Genomic DNA, 20650 nt, shown 5'->3' with positions numbered 1-20650 from the left:
GGCATCCTGCACAAGGGAGGGAATATTTGGGAGTGCAGAGAAGTATATCCAGTGGTATAAACTTAAAAAAAATAAAAAAAGAAAAAAATCCTGCAAAGTTCAGTTCTGCATGTGGAAGTGGATCTGATTTTCACTTCTTCAAGTTTAATTCTCTTCGCATTTCTGGGTATGGCAAGCTAGAATAGGCTGAAATTTGTACCATAAATAGGATCATTCACACGAAATGTATTTTGATACAAAACGTTCTCTCTTGCCCAGAAGACAGGCAGCCCCTCCAGCCCTGAAATCATTTGTCCTGGTGCAGTGGTGGTTTTAGAAGAGTCAAGTTTGAGAGCAGACAGATCCTTGTCCCAAGGAAAGTGTTGCTGATGTTGGAGCCAGGGACCCCGAACAGAGGCTGCTTTTGGAAGAGGCATGTTGAGGGTTGTTAATGCTGGAGAGGGAACTGACTCATCACATCATCAATTCTGCTCCTCTGCCAGCGCAGCACAAAACATCTTTTATCATCACACTCTCTCTTTCTTCTTCATTTCTATTTTAAAGGAGTTTAAAGCTGTTCAGTCTCTTGTCTTCCCCTTCCCCAGCCTATTGCTGTTCTCTGGATGGTGGTTACAGTTTGGGGTGATGGAGCCCCTTTGCCCTGTGCAAGAGGACTCTCCCCATCCAGGCATTCTCAAGGACTGGCCAAAAGATGGATTTCCTGGCTAAAGCTCTCACTCCTCATGCTGAGTTGCACACATACCCCTTAGATGTAAGGAAACTAAGCTTTCCCATCTGAGCTCTTTTTCTTTGCCTTAATCCCTGCTCCCTCTGTTGCAGAAAGCTCTGTTTATCTGAGAAGGGACAGCAGGAACACTCTGGCCACGTAATTGCCACGAAGGCTGCAGCGGGTCCAGCCGGTACCAGTTTGAAATGATATTTTTCGGGCCTGTGCCAACAACAGGCGGCTGCTGGGAGAGCTGAAATTGCTGCTTTTCTGCTCACATCTGCCTTTGATTTTCAATCAGGGCTGGTTGGTGAAAAGCCAACTAATCTACAGTGCTTAGGGGGTTTTTTTGTTTGTTTTTAAGGGGCTGGTTTGAGCCAACTTTAGTACCACAGAATTAGTTTTTAATAGATTTTCTTTTTTTGCCCTGAATTATAAGTATTTTGGATATAGAGTATTTGAAATGGATCTTATGGGAAAATTATTATTCACTATTATTTCTTTGTATTTCTTGTGTATGACTTAAGGAGGGCCAAGATCTTCCTATAGCAGGAGCAGACAGAGCACAGCAAAATGGCAAATCCAGTGGGCTCTCATGGAACCAGGGATGCAGGGAGATGGTGCCTCCACTTCATGCTCTGGAGCCAGGGAACCTGAAAAGTTTGACTTTTCTGAGAATTCAAAGAGGAATTTCCACAGTTTTCTGTGGAAGCTTCTGGCATTCTGTTTGGGCTGGTGTCACATCCTCTTCCATTTGATGCTCTTGTGGCAGATGAGGAATTGGCTTTGTGTTGAAGATACATGAAAAGTCACTGCTTAATCAGGAACTTCAAAGGAACTGGAAAAGGATCCATCTGTGATTCAACCATCTTAAGCTTTAGGGGACAAGTCTGGTATGAGAAAAAAAAAGAGTAAAAGGTCTTGGATTACAGAGTTTTCACTCTTTTATGACAGTTTTTCTGTGAATTACAGTAACAGAAAGTACTGGCCTGTAACTAACACAGTTTATTGCTTGATGGCCTTTATTTATCCAAGGCTTCATTTGATATGTAACTCACTTTGAAAACAATTTTTAAAGTTGGGCATACAGTTACTGTTGCAAAATGCTGAATTAATAACCCTCTGAAACAGCACTTTCCTCTTAATGTGGGGAGCACTGGCTGGGTGAGGCAGAGAGCACATTAATCACACTGACAAAGAAATAACATAAAAGGTAAAACCAACTAATAGAATACAACAGTTGCACTGTGAACCATTAAGAGTCACACCTTGGTGCTTTGTACCTGTATTTTAATGTGTGCTAGTGCAAAATCAGTGTAAAAATCCACCTTGGTCAGCCTGGGTGTGTATTACACACTCTGAGTTATTATCCTTTTATGTATATTTTCTGTAGCTGGTGATTTTTTTACTAAAGGTGTAAGTTTTAGTGATGAAAATCCATGAGCCCCATCCTTTCTCTACCAGCATTGATGCAATAGTTTAGCTTGTTAGAGAATGGGTTTAAATAGTTGAAAATAACAACTGTGTGTTTGTTGAGCAAAGTCCAACCTCCAGGAGCCCTTGATTTCTTCTGCTACATGGCAAAAGCTTGAAAGGCCCCTTAATAATTGATAACCCAGTGCTAAAATCCATAATTTCTTTTTGGTTTGTTGTCTTTTAGCCATCAGAGATTGTAACTGCAGGGACAGGCTCTTCTCTGCCTTATGTGGAAAGTAGAACACAGAGAATTTTATATCTTTACACGTTTCAGTCTTTGTGGGACATTTTTAGGGGTCATTCTGTGATGCACAGAAGTGGTGGTACCTTTATGGTGCCTAAAAACCTTCATCTTGATATGGTTTGTGCTTATGTCCAGTGTATTCACCTGCATATCTGAACCAGGCACCAATGTAAACTGAGTAATTTTAGGCTTTTAAGGGTTTTAATTGAAATTTCTTTCCTTCCTCCATGCTTGGCCTTCAGCAAACGGGTTTCTTTTTTCTTTTTTTTTTCAATTCTTTTTTAAGGAAGGAAGGAAAAGTCCTGAACTTGTGTTGGGCTGATTTTGTTTGAACAGAACCCTGTGTGTTACCCCCCAGCACACAATGGGGCTCTGTCCAGGGAGAGTTGGCTGAGTGGGTCCTTATTCAGGGTCATTCATCAGCACAGCTCGTGCAGACGTGGCAGATTTACATCAGTGAAACCGAGGAGGGAAAACAACAGGCCCATGATCTGAAGGAAGGGCTGGAGTTATTTATGAAGTGCCAGCAACGTGCTGAGGACCAGATGAAGATCTGACCAACCTGGCTCTGCAGGGGTGCTGGTGGCCAGGTGACATGTCACCCAATGCTGCAGGGAGGGGGACAATGTGTTTGACAACTCAGGGCTCCTCACAGGCACAGGGCAGGGTGTGTTTTGGACATCTTGGGAAGATGGGACATGCGTGGGAAGTCACTCTAATGATGTGACTTTTTTATAGACAGTAAAATTATTTAAAGGAAATCATGTTCATGCTGCACCTGCTTATGTGAAGCCTCAGGAGGCTTCACCTGGTCAGGAAGTGACAGGGACAGCTTCAGATCCCACTTTGCTCATATTTGCCCAAAATAAATGCCAAAAACATCAGAGGGGATGCAGAGATGGATGGGGAATGTGCTCCTTGGAGTCAGCAATTCCTCCTGCTTGAGCGGCTCAAATCTACACCTTCCCTGGTGCCTCTGTGCTGTGAGGGACCAGCAGCAGCTCTGAAGTTGTTCCCCAGGAGCCCAGACCCAGGCCAGGCTCAGTCCAGCTCCAGGAGCATCCTCGGGATGGGCTGGGTGGGAGCAGGATGTGCCGTGTCCGCTGCTTGTTCACAAATCCTCTGCTTTTCACGGCAATACTCGCTCAGCAGCCAATTGCCAGGTCATGAGGAAGCCTTCTCCCACTCCCTGTGTCCTGGTGGTTCTTGTTAGAGGAGAAATTGCATCTCTTGGCACTGCTGGACATGAGAGCTGCTCTGGTTTCCGAGGCGTTGCTTTTCGGTGAGTGTCTCCAGCTGCTGCTCTCCCCTCACCCAGGGCACTGACTCATCTTTTTGCCATCACAATAAGTCTGTTTTCATAAACAAAATTAAGTGCACTGTGTTTATTCATTAGGGAGATTTGAAGTCTCTCAGCAACCAAGAAATATACTTTGTGTATGAACTCTCCCTCTTCCCCCTCTTCTCTTTTAACAGCTAAGGGGGGAAAAAGAAGATTTGGGAAAACTCAGTGCTCTCCGTGGGTGGTTCTGTGTCTGCTGATGGGCAGCACCTCCCCTGAGGGCTATTGTCTGTCAGCTGGGTTTGTACATCTTGGAGGGGGATATTTAAAATTGCACAGAGATGAGTGGGAAAAAAATGGGACAGGTGAATGAACTGGGCTTTAAACAACACTCCAGGTAAGGACAGTACAGGGGAGGGGTCCCAGGGTAGAGAGAGAAGCTTGTCTGGCACCTGGATGGCTCTGTGCCAGAGGCTTTCTTAGGGGTAGTTTGGGCCACTACTGGGCATGGACAGAGCCAGGCATGGCAGGTTTCCTGATGTCCCTGTGCCAGAGCCCTGGTGGCACAGGCAATGCTCTGCTGTTCTCTCTGCTGTGTCATCTCACCCCAGCCCACCCCTCTCCTTCCCACAGCTGGACCCAGCCCCTGATCCTAAAGAGGATGAAATCCCATCTGCCTCCAGTGCCAACAGGTTTTCAGCTGGATCTGCAGCCAGGTGCGAGGCTCCTGCAGCCACACCATGCCAAGATTCCCTCTTTTTGGGTGTCACTCCTCCCTGCTGCCAAGGCTCCTGCAGTTCCTGCTGCCTGGGATTACTGAGGCATCAGTGCCATTGGTAGAGCCAGAGGGGAACAACGAGGGAAGCAGCAAAATGGATCAGGTATAATGTCAATATACAAAGAGGGCAACTCCAGCCTCTAAACCAGCCAGGTCTGGGTTTGAGCAGTGATTAATAAACTCATGTTATTACAGGGTAGAAAATATACCTTGAATTTCTGCTCATAACAACTACTCAGTGACTTCCTGATTAGTATGCAAATGTTTTACCTATTGAAGTGGAAATAAACCTGGAATTTGCTGTCTTTGCAGCAGGATTTTGGCCATTCTTGAAGTCCCACTTTCTACCACATAACGTAAATGAATACCTTTCACTTCTGCTTTAGAGGGATCCATAAATCAGAAACAAAGGACAGATGAAAAACAGGCTGGTGTTTCTCCTCCTAGAGCAGCAGGAATGCTGTGCCAACAGCAACAATGTCAACGTGACCTGCGGTTTCCGTGCCAGATGATTCCATGGAACTTGGGGCTGCTCACCTTCCAGGGAGCCAGCCCTCACCTGCAGCACTCAGCCTCCCTCAGGGGTCATTCCTCGGGAAGAGGTGCTGGCAGCCACCTCAAACCTCATGAATTTTGGGGAGCAGGGCTGTGGGTATTGATGTGGGCTCAGCCTTCTGATAACTGGGTTTGTGCCTGGTTGTCATCGCAGCTGCTGTGCAAACACTGTTTAAGCACAGAGCTGCTGTGAGGAGTAGAAAACTCATCCCTGACCATCACCCCCTGCCTGCTGTGTGGGACACGGGAGCAGAGATCAGCCCAGAAAATTCCCTGCTTTCTTCGGAGGGAACCAGGCAGCACAGGGTGAACCAAACTGCATGGAAGCCTGGAAAACCAAGATTTTGGAAAAGTGCATGTGTGTGTGTTGGGGGGTAACAGCTTTGCCTGGCAGTGCCCCAGCTGCCCGTGGCTGTCTGAGTGGGGAGGATCAGAGTGGCTGGGACACCTGCTCACAGCTCAGCCGTGACACGGTGCTGGGTGGGAGGCTGGGATGTGAGAGGGTGCAGCACCTGCTGCCGCTACCATCAGGACCCTGCCTCCCTCTCCCCAAATGCTGGCCACCCTGGGAAGGGTTTTCCATGGCCAGCCCTTCTCCTGCTCCCTCTGGGGGTCTCTCAGGTGAGTCCCCAGCCCGGGGCTGCGGTGCAGGACCAGCGCTGAGCTCGGCTCCCTGCAGATGGCACTGATATCCTGTGCAGCAGCAAACCTTCCCTGCATTTTTCCCAGACTTTTTTTCTTGCTAGGGAAAGCAAAAAAAGACACAACCCTCCATGCAGTATAAGGAGCACGTTTTCTATAAACTTTACTTGGCCCCAGCCTGCAGCTGAGAGGGAGCAGTGCTGCTGTGAGGCAAAGTGTTACACTGCCCATTCCCACACCAAAACCTAGAAAATCATAAAATTACTCAGGTGGGAAAAGACCTTTGATCAGAGCCCAAGTCTTAACACAGTGCTGCCAGTGTAAGATACATGGTCACAGCTCAATTACGTTTATTCCTTCCATTTATTTCTTATGCTATAAGATCTTTTTTAAAGGTAAATGAAGCCAATATGGTTTCTTGTAAGAGCCCTGTATAGAAGCCAGAATGAATCCTGATTTATAGAACTGAGCTTAGAACTGGGAAAAAGAATAAGGAAAGAAAGGTGCTCCTGATTGAACTGGTTACTGGAGACTTAACTCAAAAGGGAAAGGTCTCTTCCCCCACTTTTCCTCTGGTGAAGCCTAATATGAAAAAGCTTAGAAATTAAACATCAGCTGGGCTTTGATTTCAGTGGTCTGCTCATGCTGATATAAGCAGGCAGCTGAGAAGGCTTTTGTGACACTGCTCATATTTCAATAAGGTTAAATAAAGGGTCCATGAAAAATACACTCAGGCCAACTTAAACCTTCAGGTCAAGCCCAGGGGTACAAGGAGTTAAACTGCACTTTCTTACTGCTGGTTTCTTACCAGGCACAGCCCAGCCCTTAGAGCAGTTAATAACACCTAGAAATAACTTCTTTAATGGCATGAAATCTCAGAGTTGTGCATGACTGATGCAGCTGGCTGGGAAGGGCTGCCGTGCTTTCAGCTTGGTTTCTGAGGAAAACAAGGCTGGTATAGTGAACGCTGGCTGCTCTCACAGCCCATCCCCGGCCTGAGAGCCCATTCCATCCAAACTCCCCGGGCAGAGCAGAGCTCTCATGGGCAGTTAGGCAGCTAATACACTGCAAAAGCCCAGAAAAATACATCCTTTTACTGTTTGTGTGTATATCTGAGCAACAGATAATGTTTTTATTTTAGCGCCTGCCCTCCGAGCTCTGGGCTGCCTCTGAACTCTCCCTCTTGACTTCAGCTGTAATTTCAGTGGTCTGCTGAATAAAGAGGTGCCTTTGTACTGCAGCCACCTCCAATGCCTGGCTTTGGCCCATTGGTCTGCATGCAGCTCCTGCCAGCCTCTCCCACCACCTCCTTCCCCTGGGTTTTTAGGATAAGTGGTTGCTCACAGTCTCAGCAATTTTGCTGTGCCAGCAGCGTTGCCCTTGAGGTCAGTAGGAGCCCAAATCCTGTGCTATGGCCTTCCCTTCCTAAATAAAACTAATTCAAACCCCTCTGTAACATGGGTTCACTGAGATGATGAGTTCACAAGAGCAGATGGTCCAGCTAAGGTCCAGGGATAGGGAAGACAAGGATGGTGTGGGGTGGGAGCTCATCTTCCCTGTGAAGCTCCCTTACAGCAGCCCAGTTGAGCTTGGCCACCTGAGCAAGCCAGTGATGATGTATTTAGAAAAGAATCTGGTATGAAGCTGAAAGGCAGCTTCTTAAATTGCCTAAATTACATTTGTATTCAAAAAAAGAAAAAGAAGTTGTAAATCGCATATTTACACAACGGAGCACGCGAGCGAGAGAGGGCTCATACGAGCCCCAGATGTTCATTAGAAACAGGGACTGTTCTTCCTTGCTGCTACCCTGAAAACTGGGAAAAGAGTCAGCTATGTTGAAGGGTTACAAAGGAAGGAGTTAAGTCTACAAAATCCAGGAAATTTCCCGTTAAGACGAAAAACCTGGGGTACTGTTGTAGTCTTTTAATTCCGACCCAAGACGTAAATTAAAGCCAGAGGATCGGGTCAGGTGCTCGGGTTCTCAGCCCTTAACTGTGGAATTTCCAGGTTAAGTTACTTAAACTTTCCTGTTGCTGAATAAAGCTAAAATCCTGTGTGCCATATATTTGCTCATCATAAAATGTTCTCTCCCAGCCAGTAACAGCTTCTTTGTTGGCGAGGCCTGTCTGGTTTATGAGCTTCCCAGCCTTTGTACAGGGTTTCTGGGAGTTAAGAACTTCCACATGGTGCCTGCTCCGAGGCTTTTGTGAATAAGCAAAGCAAAGCGCTCGCTCCATGTCCAGCAAACGCATCAAATATGGTTTGAATTCTCTGGTTTTAAATGCAAAGGATAATATTGATTTTGTTAAGGTAAATGTCTTTAATTGCACACTGGATAAACTTGCCTCTTACTGAGGCATAATGGGCTCTGGGCACCCTTCCAGCACAGCAGTATGAAAATGTCTCTTTTAGTGTCTCCAGTAGAGAAATGTAGGATTAGGGTTTAGATGGACAACAATGAAATGGAGTACATCCCCAGTCTCTGAAAAAGCATCCACTGATGCAGAAGGACATTTACTCAGATAGAAATTAATTCTTTGTTAAGGTAGAAAGTCTGCAGTACCCGTTATGTGGATTGTTTGGGGCTTTTTATTGGGATGGTGGGAATAGAAAATCAAAAGAAGTGAAAATAGACGAGAAGAGAAAATGAAGAAGTTCATAAAATTGTCCCTGTATGACTTGATCTATCTCATCTACAGAACCTGAGTGGGATCTTGATGCAAAGGAGAATTGAGCAACTCATTAAAGAAGAAATATTCTGTACTCTGACATCCTTATGCACATCCCACTTGTGAGTATTTAGGAGGGTGACAAGGACATGAAGACTATCAAGTGGGTGACTCAGCCCCTTGATATTAGTTTAGCAAAGGCAATAAAGGTGTTTAAGAACAGACCAAACACTCTTGCAGCAGATGATGCCCTTTCATTTATTGCTAATCTACCATATTACAAGCAATATATAAAAATATTTTACAGATAGAAAAAAAATTCATTACATTGGAGGTTAACAACGTTGTTGTAGGAATGTGAATGACAGAAACCCCTTTTCAGTTGTGGAACTTAGGTTTTTGAACTAGCAATTTGCTTCAAAAGACATCTGTTAGGGTGATTTGAGTGACAAGTGCTCACTCCTGTGTCGGTTAACATATGGCTTTACCTGAACATCCAGGGGGGGAATCACTTCAGAATTACACACACACACTCAAACACACAGATCTGTGAGTCCCAGTCAGGCCATCACTGTTCACACTGAGCTGTCCCTCCACTCCCCGTTGGTCTCACACCACCTGTGCTTCAGGTGCTGCTCAGCATCACCAAACTCATGGCAGCTCAATCCTGGAACAGCTGAGGATTCCAACAGCATATCTGTGGATTTCTGGGCTATTGCAAACACATAAATCATTAGTCATTTTTGTGACAGTCATTGTAGAACTTTCTACTCCATTTTGCTATTTTATGGGAGTTATTGACAAGGAACTCAAACCACCATTCCCCAGATAACCACTCGTTTTGCAGCTGATATCATCTTTCACAGCATCAGCACCTTCATTTGAAATTTACTGCAATGTGGATCGGGGGCTAAGTCATATTTTTCTGCACCCCAGAAACAATAAAAATGGCTAAACAAACCTTAAACAGCCCAGAGTGGGTTAGACACTGACAGGCAGTTTAACAAATCACTATCAGCTGCCACCCACTGCACTTATAAAGGAGCAGATATTAAAGGTACAGATGTCAATCTTATGGCAAACGTACAAAAAGGTGGATTGTTCATTCTGAACTGAGATGAATAAAGAATTATAACCTTCCATGTGTGACAGCAGAGTGTTGCCTTACTCTTACAGGTAAGAAACCACTGCAATGTAAACGATGAGGAATTTGCAATTCAGCCCATCTAGACCCAACATCAGCATCTCTTCCTATTGCACAGGAATATGGAACATAAATAACAAACACTCAGAATTGCAGATAAACTGGAACATCAGATGACTTTAAGTGGTGCAAAAATTATGAGGGTCTGAATCAGTTTAAGATTTGAAATTAAGACAGTAATTTTCTGGAGTCCCATCTGGCAGATAATTGTTCCCTATTAAGTAGCAATTTGGAAAGAAATGCAGGGGGAAAAGTCAGATTGAAATATTTAGAAACATATTTCTCAAGCATTTAAAGCCCTCTTTGAAGTCTTTGGGAAATCTATCAAATACATGGCTTTTTTTTAGGACAGTAACAATTCAACAACAATTGCATAGAAAATTAAGACATTGAGAAAATGAAAATCGATCCTTTATAAATACTAACCTTAATCCAAAAGGTGTTGCATATTTGGTCAGACAAAAAGCATAGTCACTCTTTTGTAAAGATATGGATTACAAAATATACTTTAAAAACATGCTAGCTACTCTGAGAACTGGTTTAGATATGTTATTAAGCAGCAGCTTTTTATACAATGGAGAATAACATAGTGCTGGTTTGGGAAATATTCTACATTCAGAAAATGCTGTATTCCTACAAGGAGCATGGAAGTGATACATATTTACATGGATACAAATAAAGCAAGTGCAAAAACCATGACTCTTCTACATTCTTTCTACCATAAAAACACATACATGAGACACTTTCACTCCATTGTTGTTGCTCAGATCTTACATTCTGCTCATTCTCATGGAGAAAAACAAAAACAGGACTTCATATTTCATTGCAAGTATCTTCACAAGCAATTCCCCTCCTGGCAAACTCAACTTCCAACACTCATAACTGACAAAAAAAAAAATCTTCCTGATGTCTGTCCACTCCCAGTCCACTCTCAGACTGTTTACATATCATGAATGATGATTTTTATTCTATGTATATTTGATGCAGAAGTTTATAGAAGCTCATCCTGTATTCGCAGCCAAAGCTTGGATGGAAAAATGGAAGTAAAAAAAACAAACCACACACACACACAAAAAAAGAGATGAACTTTTGAGTTCCAACGAGCCCCATGTACTTTGCATGGTGTAACTTTGATGGAAAATGCATTAGAGTTGTTCACCCTGTAGACAAGATATTTGTAGGCCTTTGGTACAATGGCAGGAAGGCACTGTGGTGAAACATTCAGATAACTGAGGAAAGACAGAATTTCCTCATGTGCAAATATGGCTATCTTCCAGATAAAGTGAGAACAAATTACTCACAAAATGGTATTAACTCTTCCAAGGTTAAGCTCATGTTTGTACAGAACGAGAGCAAGTTGTATTAAGTAACAAAAATATTAATACTGAAAAAACACTGCTCAGCAAGAACAGGAAATAATTTAGTACTGTATATTTTGAAGTTCCTCAGCCAAGCTATATAATTTTAATGTATCAGTTTTCATTGTAAAAAGAGACAACAATGCATAACACTATGTCTGAGGATGCTCCTTTTCTCCAGAAATAAATACAAAGTTGGTTAAAGCTGTATTATTTAACTATTGGTTGCACATAAAAGTAGATAGGGCAGCACAGCCTGACCTCATGTAGCTGTAAATAAAACCACTAAAATGTAGTCTATAGTATGTACATGGTATGAACCCTCAGTCCTGGGCAGGCTCCATGTGCTGCTCACACGGGGCTGGAGCCAGGACAGGATCATGACCCAGCGTTGTGATGGGGTTGTGTGTGTTCATATAAAACCATATTTATACAATGTACCCAGATAGATCAGAGAATCAAGGAATGGTCTGGGTTGGAAGGGACCTTAAAGCTCATCCAGTCCCATCCCCTGCCATGGGCAGGGACACCTTCCACTAGCCCAGGTTGCTCCAAGCCCCGTCCAACCTGGCCTTGGACACTTCCAGGGATGGGGCAGCCACAGCTTCTCTGGGCAACCTGTGCCAGGGCCTCCCCACCCTCACAGGGAACAATTTCTTCCTAATATCCAACCTCAAACTACTCTGTCAGTTTGAAGCCATTCCCCCTTGCCCTGTCACCCTTGTAAATAGTCCCTGTCTATGTGGGTATATTATATAAACTACACGGATATGCACCTGCACAAACACACAAACAGATTAATATCTATGCATTAAAAATGAGGAAGGAATATAGCTAAAGCAAGCGCAACAAAAGCACCTGTAGCACATTAAAAAAAACCCAAAACAAACCCCAAACACTCTCTCAAAAACAAAGTGCCTGAAGGAACATATAAGCATGGTGGCAATGTACATTTTGGTTACAGAGCCCAGGTGTCCTGGGTGTGTCCTGAAAAGGAGTTCATGGAGCACTGCAGGGGCTCAGGGGTTTCCCTGCCTGGGGCCCTCTGACCACTGAAAAGCCTTTGCTACAAGTCCACAGCCTATTTTGCACGGCCAAATGTTGCAGCTTTCAGCTATTCTTTCCTTTTGTGATGTATTAAAAGGACATTTCAGCGTCTAATTTAAGTAAGGCAGAACTTAACCCTTGACTTTCCTGTTTGCTCAGATCCAGCACTAGATTTTCCTTTTTTCCCTTCTTTTCTTGACTGATATTACTCTAAAAATAAATATGCAAAAAATTATGGTCCTAAATTGATGAGCAGTTGCTACAATCACCAAATATACTTATAGACAGCATCAGCACATCTACGATCTTTATATTCTTGAGATTCTATTTAAAACCCAGCAAAGGAAAAGGTTCTGTCATTTATTTGGGAATTTCTGGTTTTCTGTGAGTGGGTTTTTGGTTTATTTCCTTGTTTGATTGTTTTTAAATTTCTCCTATACTTAACAGGTTGGACCAGGGAAAGATATTTTAATACTTCCAAGTGTGAAGCTGGGAGACACATTTGGTCTGTTCTTTTACTCAGCTGCAGCAAAGAACTCCTGACAGGGAACTTTTGGTCTTTAGAATATGTCCATCAGACTGCATTAAAAATCCACTATGTCTGTCAGGTTCTGGCACACTGACAGTTTTAAAACAATCCAAAATAGCTTATTTGAGGCATGTGAGCCAGTCAAAGTACTCCGTGAGTGCTGTTTAACAGTAATTCCCCTGTGCTGGAGCCCTTTCAGCTGGTCTGGGCCTCAGTTTTGGTTCTATAAAAGTCAGCAGTAAAAAAAGAGGCCATTTTCACCTCTGCAGGTACAGGCTGAGGCTGGGCCATCCCACCAGTGCTGCTGCTGCAACATGTGGAGCTCACAACATGAGAACCACAATTCAGGCAGCCAGGGAGTTTTTGGTGTAGCTGAAACAGGACATGGGGGACCCATTCTGGGACAAAAGATTTGAATCTCACCAAGTGGAAACAGAAGCCCCCAAGGTGTGTTATTAATGCCAGGTTGGGATGTGCAGGGCTCTGCTTGGGTTCTGGAGCTGGGCTGGGCTGAATCCGGAGTTTAGAGCTGCTCTTGTGAAATTCAGATTTCTGTTTCAGATCAAGACCTGTTGAGACCCAGGTCAGGTGTTCTGGAGAGTCCAAATCTGCCTCCCACTCTAAACCCCAAGACCTTGCAGAGTTTAAGCACCAGCTTTTAGTGGTAGAAAACACAAACTCAAAGAGATTTTGGTTGGACTGAGCACAAACTCTCTAGGGATTGTGCAAGATCTGTCTTGAGCCATTGGGGAACCAACCTTGGGGCTGCTCTGCTGAATTCCCATAACGTAATTCCTGCTGTGAGCACGTGGACACGCTGGTTTTCAGCAAAGTTTACTGGGAAACAACCGAAAACAGGATTAATTTCACTGTGCTTTTTAGAATAGAGAGCAGGCTCCACGCTCCTAAAAGTATCAGCGTTCCTCATTTATAAAACCTTATTTCCTAAAATATTACGGCTGCTTTTTACTGCACATCGATTATCCACTCAGGATAATCCCACTTTTATCCCACAGTGGAGGCACTGACACTCCAAAGTGTTCTGATTGTAGATGCACAACTGCAGGTGGCAGCGGTTACCTGGTATTGTGATAAGCAGTGTCAGCACAATCTACTCTAACACATGAAGCAAAACACAACAAAATACTAACTCACGTGGAAATGTAACTTTTCCAGAGATTGCTGGTAGCTTTGCAAAGCTAAAGAGACAAGGTGAATATAAGTAAGTGTATATTTTTTATGGAATGTATGGCTTCTGTAGGATGCAATTATTTTCCTCTGCAGCTCGGGGTGATTAAATGTTCCAGCTGCTAAATGAGACAATCAGACAAGTTACAGGCCAATAGCAGGTTCTACATGAAAAGAAACAGCAACAATTTGTTAGAGACAAAATATCTAAGTTGTGTTCATACACTGCCTAAATATTAATAAGGATCAATCATAAAATCTTTGGATTTACTGTGACTCCTAGATATTAATCTCTATTTTATCTGGGTTTATTTTACCTTGGAACAGGTGTTGCAACTGCTGAATTGTTCTTTTTCACTGGTTCTCGGTGAGAATCCCTCTCCTTCAAATTCCTATCCAGTCTGACATGAAAAATGAAGAAAATTCCTGGATTCAGCTGACATTTACTGTTTGAAATACCAATCACAGTGCTCAGAGTCAGAAGAAAATGGCTTTTGATCCCAGGTTGGATAAAGGCCGAGCAAGTTTGGGTTGCCTCAGTTTCCTACAATAATAAAATTTCTCAGAAGGGCTTTGAGACCTGGAGGGCAAGTCCTTGCTAGTGACCTGCAAACCATGTTATTCTTTTATGGAATATATTACTCTTTCTTCCCCCATTTCCCACCCCACCCAAATAAGCTCTAATGCACGACCTCCCTTGCTTTGTGTGGTTCAGGAGTGACAGATCACTTCTCCCTCAGCACTAAGATAGATCAATACATAGATATTTTGCAGCAGGCTTGAAGTGTTTCCTCAGACAGATGCTCTGTTACATGAGAACAATACAATCTTTGGAGGAAAGGAAGGGTGTCCTTCTCGGTGTTTACAGAGAGAGGTGGCAAGTTGCTTAGTCAAGGCTGTCACTTGATGCCAATACATTGTTCCTTGCATTGAGATGAACTGTAAAGGAAGCTGGAGGTTGCAGGGGCACTGGAAGGACCTAAGAGGTCAGTTATGGAAGGATTCGGTAAAAGTTGTCTCACAAATCTCTTCTTCTATGTCTGACTTCTGGCAGGGAGTCCAGAAAATTCCTTCCTGATAATTTCGTTAACTGTGAAATAAAAGAGAGAGGAGGAAATGTTAAAGCACTTTCAAACCCACAACAAGTGGAAAGTAAAAGCAATCCTTGAGCAGTTTGCTGTCAAGCTGAAAACATCCCCTCCATTCATAACATAATTTTATTAAACTTTTAGTCCTATTTACCCAGACTACACATTTTTGGAAGGCAAGGGGGAAGGAGTGGAGAGATGGGGTTTACACTGTGTTCAGCTTCCATAAAACACACCTGAGAGGCTGCATGGGGAAGCCAGTACCTGCCACATCCCTCACACACAGCACTTGCCCTCTGGCACAGACATTGCCCTTACCCAAGGGAAAAAAGAAAAATCTCCAAGTCTTTAAGCATTTTAACACATTCACTAGGCTGAAATAAGATTATTTTGAAGAGAAAAAAAGGCCAAGTTTGGAGGAAATACAGTGAACAGTGAAGAAAACACAGAGACTGCAATTCAGGTGAGGAAGTGTAGTTTGTGTTTGGGTGGTTCTTGTTTTTTTTTTTTTTTTAATAATCTCACTCTAAACTCTCTTTGCTCTACATTTTTATTATAGTTTGTCTGTAGACTGTAGCATAAGCAACTTCCATGCACCACCAGGATACTGTGAGAAGCTGGGACAGGCTTGTTCATAAAGCTCAAGAGAAGACATTGAAGAGCTTTGTTTAAAAAGTCAGAACAGTATTATATGTTATATACAACAACCAATCTCTCCTGTTAACTTTCTCTCTTACTTGCCTAAAGCACCCTTTGGTACCTCCTGGAACAACAATTCTCTCTCTAGAATTTAAGTGCTCTCCAGAACTTAAATGCAGAAAGTTCCCATCTCTCCATGCTCACAAATCCCACCATCAACAGCCCACAGTTTAGTTCTTTCTAATTCCAGCTGGGAAGTGCCTGATTTCAACCAGATTGGTGCCTTTTGGAGATGACACGGGCAAAAAAGCCTTGCTGACAGAACTCCTGTCCTCCTGCTGCCCAACATTCTACCTGCCACCATCACCTGCTGGCTTCTACCAGCCCCTGGGGTGAGTTCTTGCAAACCAAGCCCATCTGTGGGGCTCTGGTGTGGTGCTGCTCTGCAGTGCAAGAGAGCAACCAGAGGGAGGTGAGGTTGGTCCACTTTGAGGCCAAAACCTCCTCCAGCTCAGTCAGAGCTTCCTGTTTGCTCTACCCAGGAAATGAGAGGAGCAGGTCTTCAATGGAAATTTTTCACAGCCTCAGCTAAAAATAGCAGTGAGGCAAAAGAAATGGGCACCCACTCTTACAGGGTCATTTCCTTTCTAAAAACAAGTGGGCTGAGGCTGGAGGCTGATTTATTTATCGACACGTTTGTTTGAGCAGCCAGTGGACCAAAAATACCATATATGAATTTCCTTTTATTTAATACAATAATGGAAATATCAGAGCCAGCAATCATATCGAGGAAGGGTTAAATACAAGAGAAACATGAACAGATAATTGAGTTTACTAAACCTACAGGCTTTTCAGGGGTCCAGATTTGGTTCTGTTTCCCTGGCTGGACGGTGTGGGCAAATGCTGACTCAGCCTGCAAACTTCACTTTCCCTGCTGTGTGCTGCACTGAAGGTCAGCAGTGGGTTCTGTGGGCTGAGGTTATAGGGGGACTGCACTCTGAACAGAGCTAAAAGGTTGCAGGGAACAGTATGAAACAAGAACCCCACGGAGTGGCTGCAGGACTGAGATTGCTCCCTGTGAGCTCGTACAGGTGGCAAAGTGGATTTCTGTTGGAGACACCTGAATGACAAGAGCTCCCTGGGATCACTTGGCCTGAAGGTCCTGTAGTCACCCTGAATTTCACCTAAACCCAAGTGGGGAGGGGAGTGTTGGGTGCAGTTTAAGCTGGACAACTGTAGTCTGGGAGCTCTGAGTGAAAGGTGTAAGTCAGTGCTTGTCCCTGCACTAAAAGTCCTGATCTACAACCAGAGTCCCTAAATCTAATGAATATATAAATGTAACAGGAATGGATTCCAAGGCAAGCATCTCTCTCCCAGCTGCGGTCACCTCCAGGCCAAGCTTAGTGAAATCACACATCTTTGTGATTTGGGAGCACGTGGATCCAGATCCAGGCATAATCCAATAGATTTGGGTTTCAACAGAACAAAATCAGCAAACTGAGACCTATCTAAACCTCAGAGGAAGCCGAGATCATGTGCTGAACTTGCTCTTCTGAACTCCCATCTATCTTTTTTTAGTAGCATGGTTAAAATGTAGCTCGAGTATCAGTTCTCATTATTTGCTCATTTCTAGCTGAGAGGAAATGGAGATGATGTGATTAATAAACAAAATATTGTTGTTTAAGGTGCCTGGAGTGTGGCTGCTCTGGAGCTATTGATATGTTTAATGATTAAATGGGGTCACAAGGACATATGTTAAGATAACGAAAGATTAAATCATAAAAAAGGATATTGAAATTACAGTTGACATCAGCCATGCAGACCAAGGTTGGCACTGAATCCCTTCAGCATATCCTCTGTTACACTACTGTTGTACGAGCACAACAACTGCCCCAGTGCTTGGAGACCCCACCAGACACTGCAGAGGCTGCTGGAATCATGGGAGGATGTCTGTGATCCCCTAATTGCTCAGCTTTGATGGGGCAGAGTCAGTCTCTCAGGCTCCAGGCCTCAAAGACATTTAAGCCTCTAATTCACATCCCCTCAGATGGAAATCTGGAGCGTGTTCACTCGCAGGATGACAGTGGGTTGTATTAAACACCGAGCTCCACCAGGTAGTCCAGAGACAGAAACAGCCCCCAGTTCAGCTGGCAGGGAGTCAGGCTCCCTGGAATTGGTTCTGTACATGGAACTGATTCTATGCATGTAATTCATTCTATACATGTAATTCATTCTATACATGTAATTCATTCTATACATGTAGTTGGTTCTATACGTGCACACCCCCCTCTGCCTGTGTGCACACACAGCCACACACCCAAGTGACAGCTCCACCAGTGTTGTCCCATGGATCTGTCTGGAATAACACCAACGAGGTTGATGTTGCCACAGTACTACACCCATGGCAGTGATGCACTTGGAATATATTTTGAATATATAAACAAGTGAAAACTTAAATTTTCTTGTTAACACTTTCACCTGATAATATGTTAAGGCACTTTAGTTGTCTCATTTATTGTATTGCAACAATTACAGCTGCTTGTTTCTCATGTAAAATGAAAAAAAAGCACCAGAAGGAATGTGCAGTAGGGTGTCTGTAACCTCTTCACTTTGGGGATCCTGCAAGAGCGAGGGGCTCATCAGAGGGGGCAAAGCTCAGCCCCAGTGGGCTCCTCCCTGCAGCGGGCAGGGATCCTGCAATATTCCTGCAATAGTCCATGTCTGCTCCACTGACCCACCCAAGAAGTGTTTTGACATGCAAAGTAAACACAAGGCACGTGAGGAGGAACTAATGGAATAACAGGGGCTGGGGAAGAAAGCTGAACCCTGGATTTGTATTGTGCCCCCAAAACGTGACCAGGCAAACCACAGTCCTACTGTGGGTCCAGCTGCTGCCTGGGAAGGACAGGATGCTCTAGCCCAGCATGCACAGCCCCATCTCTCCTTCCCTGCCCACCAGGCCCCAGCTACTTCAGGACAGTTCTGTGGTTCACAAGTGGGGAAGAAAAAGAACGAAAAAAAAATTAAATAAATAAGATTTTAAACCCTTTAAGCCAAATAAAAAGGGGCATGACTTTTTAATTGGAAAAAATAAATAAATAAAGGTTAAGAGAAACACACAGCTGGAGAAAAGGCAGAAAAATACCAATTACCTTTCTTTTTGATTGCTTGGATCAAAGATCACAGTCATTCTTTTTCATATAATGTTTTGTATCCAGCTAAGGTGTGTATCTATCAGCTCTGAAAAAGATTTGCAAAACCATTTTTGAGAAAAAAAGGTAACTTTTGACCTATGTTGCACGGTCAAATGTTACAGCTTTCAGCTACTCTTTCATTTTGTGGTTTATTTTATTAAAAGGACATTTCAGCACACACAATACATAAGGCAGAACTGAACCGCTGACCTTTCTGCTTGCTCAGATCCAGCACTAGATTTTACTTTTTTCCCCCTCTTTTCTCGACTGGTATTATCTAAAAATGAATATGCCAAAAATTACAACTCCTAAATTGACGACAAAACATGTGAAATGCTGATAATTCGATCTGAGACTTCGGAGGCACAGGAGGTCCCTGCAACTGGTACATCAGGTCAAAGACCAGTCACTGCCTTTTGCAAAAGTCAGGTCCTTTATCACCTCAGTGGCCCAAGTAAGATACAATACATTTATGCCAGACCAAAAGTCTGCCCCTTTTAATTACGAGATCTAACCACAGTGGCTGTGCAAATTAGACTTTGCCTTAATTTTACAGAGCAGGAAAGATGCGCAAAGAAATCGTGAAAGTTACAGTCTTTGCTTCAAACACAAATAAGGTGATTTTTTTTCCTCACAAAAAAAGAAATTCTGCTTCATTTTTTCCTGTCTAATCTCTTTAAATTTCGTTTGAAATCACCACGAAAGCATTTGGCACTTCTGCAAAACCACGTGGAAATTTAAAAAAGAATTGCGATTTTAAGGAGCAAAAACTGCTTCTTAAAAACTAAGTTTTGAGTGCAAGATTCAGAAGTGTCTCTGCTGCTGGATTTCAGGTGACTATATATAGAAAATAAATATTTTACTTGGCTCCCAAGGATTGTGCAGCCACGTATCATAGACTGGAACCTACCACTCAGTACACAGCCTATTTTATACTCTGCATCCTGGAAAATCAGCTTTTGCACATGTGAGCACAGCAACTCACTGACGGGTAAATACGAACTTTGGTGGATAAGGCACAAGGAGCCCAAACCCAAAAAACTATGCTGGGGAAAAATACTGGGGGTGTGGGGTTGTTTTATAAATTAACAGCAATAAAAAGGCTTTTTTTTCTAGAAATTTGGGACATGTAACTGCTAAGATGTTCTTGGCCATAAAGCTTTATTTAATTACACATCAAGAAAAGGGTTTACTCCTTACTGAAATAATGCCAATAGATACACCCTGCAACTTTTCTTCCCTGTCCTGCTTGTAATCTATGGAGTCTGTGTATAAACTTCTTCCACACCATCCAGCCCAACAGCAACCAGGTCATCTCCATTAATTAAGCAAACTCTTGGAAGTTACTGATCTCAAACTAAGTGGCAATTCAAGTCCCAGGATCCATTTTTGCTACAGTAGTTTCAATAGACTCAAAACCCCTTGACATTATTCTGTGAATTCAACAACATAACCCAGATATCGGATGGAAAACAGAATCTAAATAAAAATGCATATTTTTGGCTAAAGGCTGTCCCAACTGATATCCATATCTAAACACTTCAGGATTCACAGGATCCGGATTTCACTCAGGACATTTAAATATCCTTCCCCTATATCTCAGTACAGTTCCAGAGTGAGGTGCAAAAATAAATGACCAGTACCTATGGTACTATCCTACCCAAAATGTTTAACAGGAAGCTGGGTGTGCCTGCAAGAAAAGAGCAGAAAATAAAGATAGCATTTCTGCTAGAAAAAAAATTCAATGCCCTAAACGCACTAGAGATCAAAATCATCACGGAGGAAGTACTTGAAACACAAATCTCTCTGTGACACCACCTCAGAAATGTTAAGGATTTTCTCAGTACTTTCATTATTGTCAGAGTACTTCCAGAAAAGATCAACAGCCACTACAAAACAACCGCCTTAAAACTGTCAGGAAAAAGTGGTCAGTGGGACTCCAGAGCTTGGACCTCTGCTCTGTCATCATCCTGCCAATGGCTCTGGCCAAGTCCAAAGCATCCCTGAAGGACCAGATTTATTACAGATCTGTCTTGTTCTGAAAAAGGCAG

The 20650-nt window shown here is 43.3% G+C and overlaps 1 protein-coding gene and 2 long non-coding RNA genes across 4 annotated transcripts in view; 1 reads left to right on the top strand and 2 right to left on the bottom strand.

Moving 5' to 3' along the window:
* The window catches only part of LOC113974360, a 109744-nt gene extending 104915 nt beyond the window's left edge, over nucleotides 1-4829 (top strand). Inside the window, exon 8 of the long non-coding RNA XR_003536533.1 lies at nucleotides 4342-4829. This is a non-coding gene — a long non-coding RNA (uncharacterized LOC113974360). The remainder of the gene's footprint in view (nucleotides 1-4341) is intronic.
* Nucleotides 1209-4962, bottom strand: LOC113974359. 2 transcript variants are annotated; one of them, XR_003536532.1, is made up of 3 exons: nucleotides 4855-4962; nucleotides 3205-3778; nucleotides 1209-1596 (listed from the first exon to the last, which is right to left on the bottom strand). It is a non-coding gene; the product is annotated as an uncharacterized LOC113974359 (long non-coding RNA). The 2 variants fall into 2 exon arrangements; XR_003536531.1 differs by lacking the exon at nucleotides 1209-1596 and having other exon boundaries at nucleotides 3143-3778.
* Nucleotides 4963-13698: 8736 nt separating this feature from the next.
* NFATC2 (nuclear factor of activated T cells 2) overlaps nucleotides 13699-20650 on the bottom strand; it is an 84609-nt gene continuing 77657 nt past the window's right edge. The window contains exon 10 of the mRNA XM_027697431.1: nucleotides 13699-14768. Coding sequence (XP_027553232.1) covers nucleotides 14713-14768 — 56 coding nt within the window. The 3' untranslated portion in view covers nucleotides 13699-14712. The remainder of the gene's footprint in view (nucleotides 14769-20650) is intronic.

Source organism: Neopelma chrysocephalum, unplaced genomic scaffold (assembly GCF_003984885.1).
Source record: "Neopelma chrysocephalum unplaced genomic scaffold, ASM398488v2 Primary Assembly neopelma1_119, whole genome shotgun sequence".
Classification (NCBI taxonomy): Eukaryota; Metazoa; Chordata; class Aves; order Passeriformes; family Pipridae; genus Neopelma; species Neopelma chrysocephalum.
This window is presented reverse-complemented; position numbering and strand designations above follow the sequence as displayed.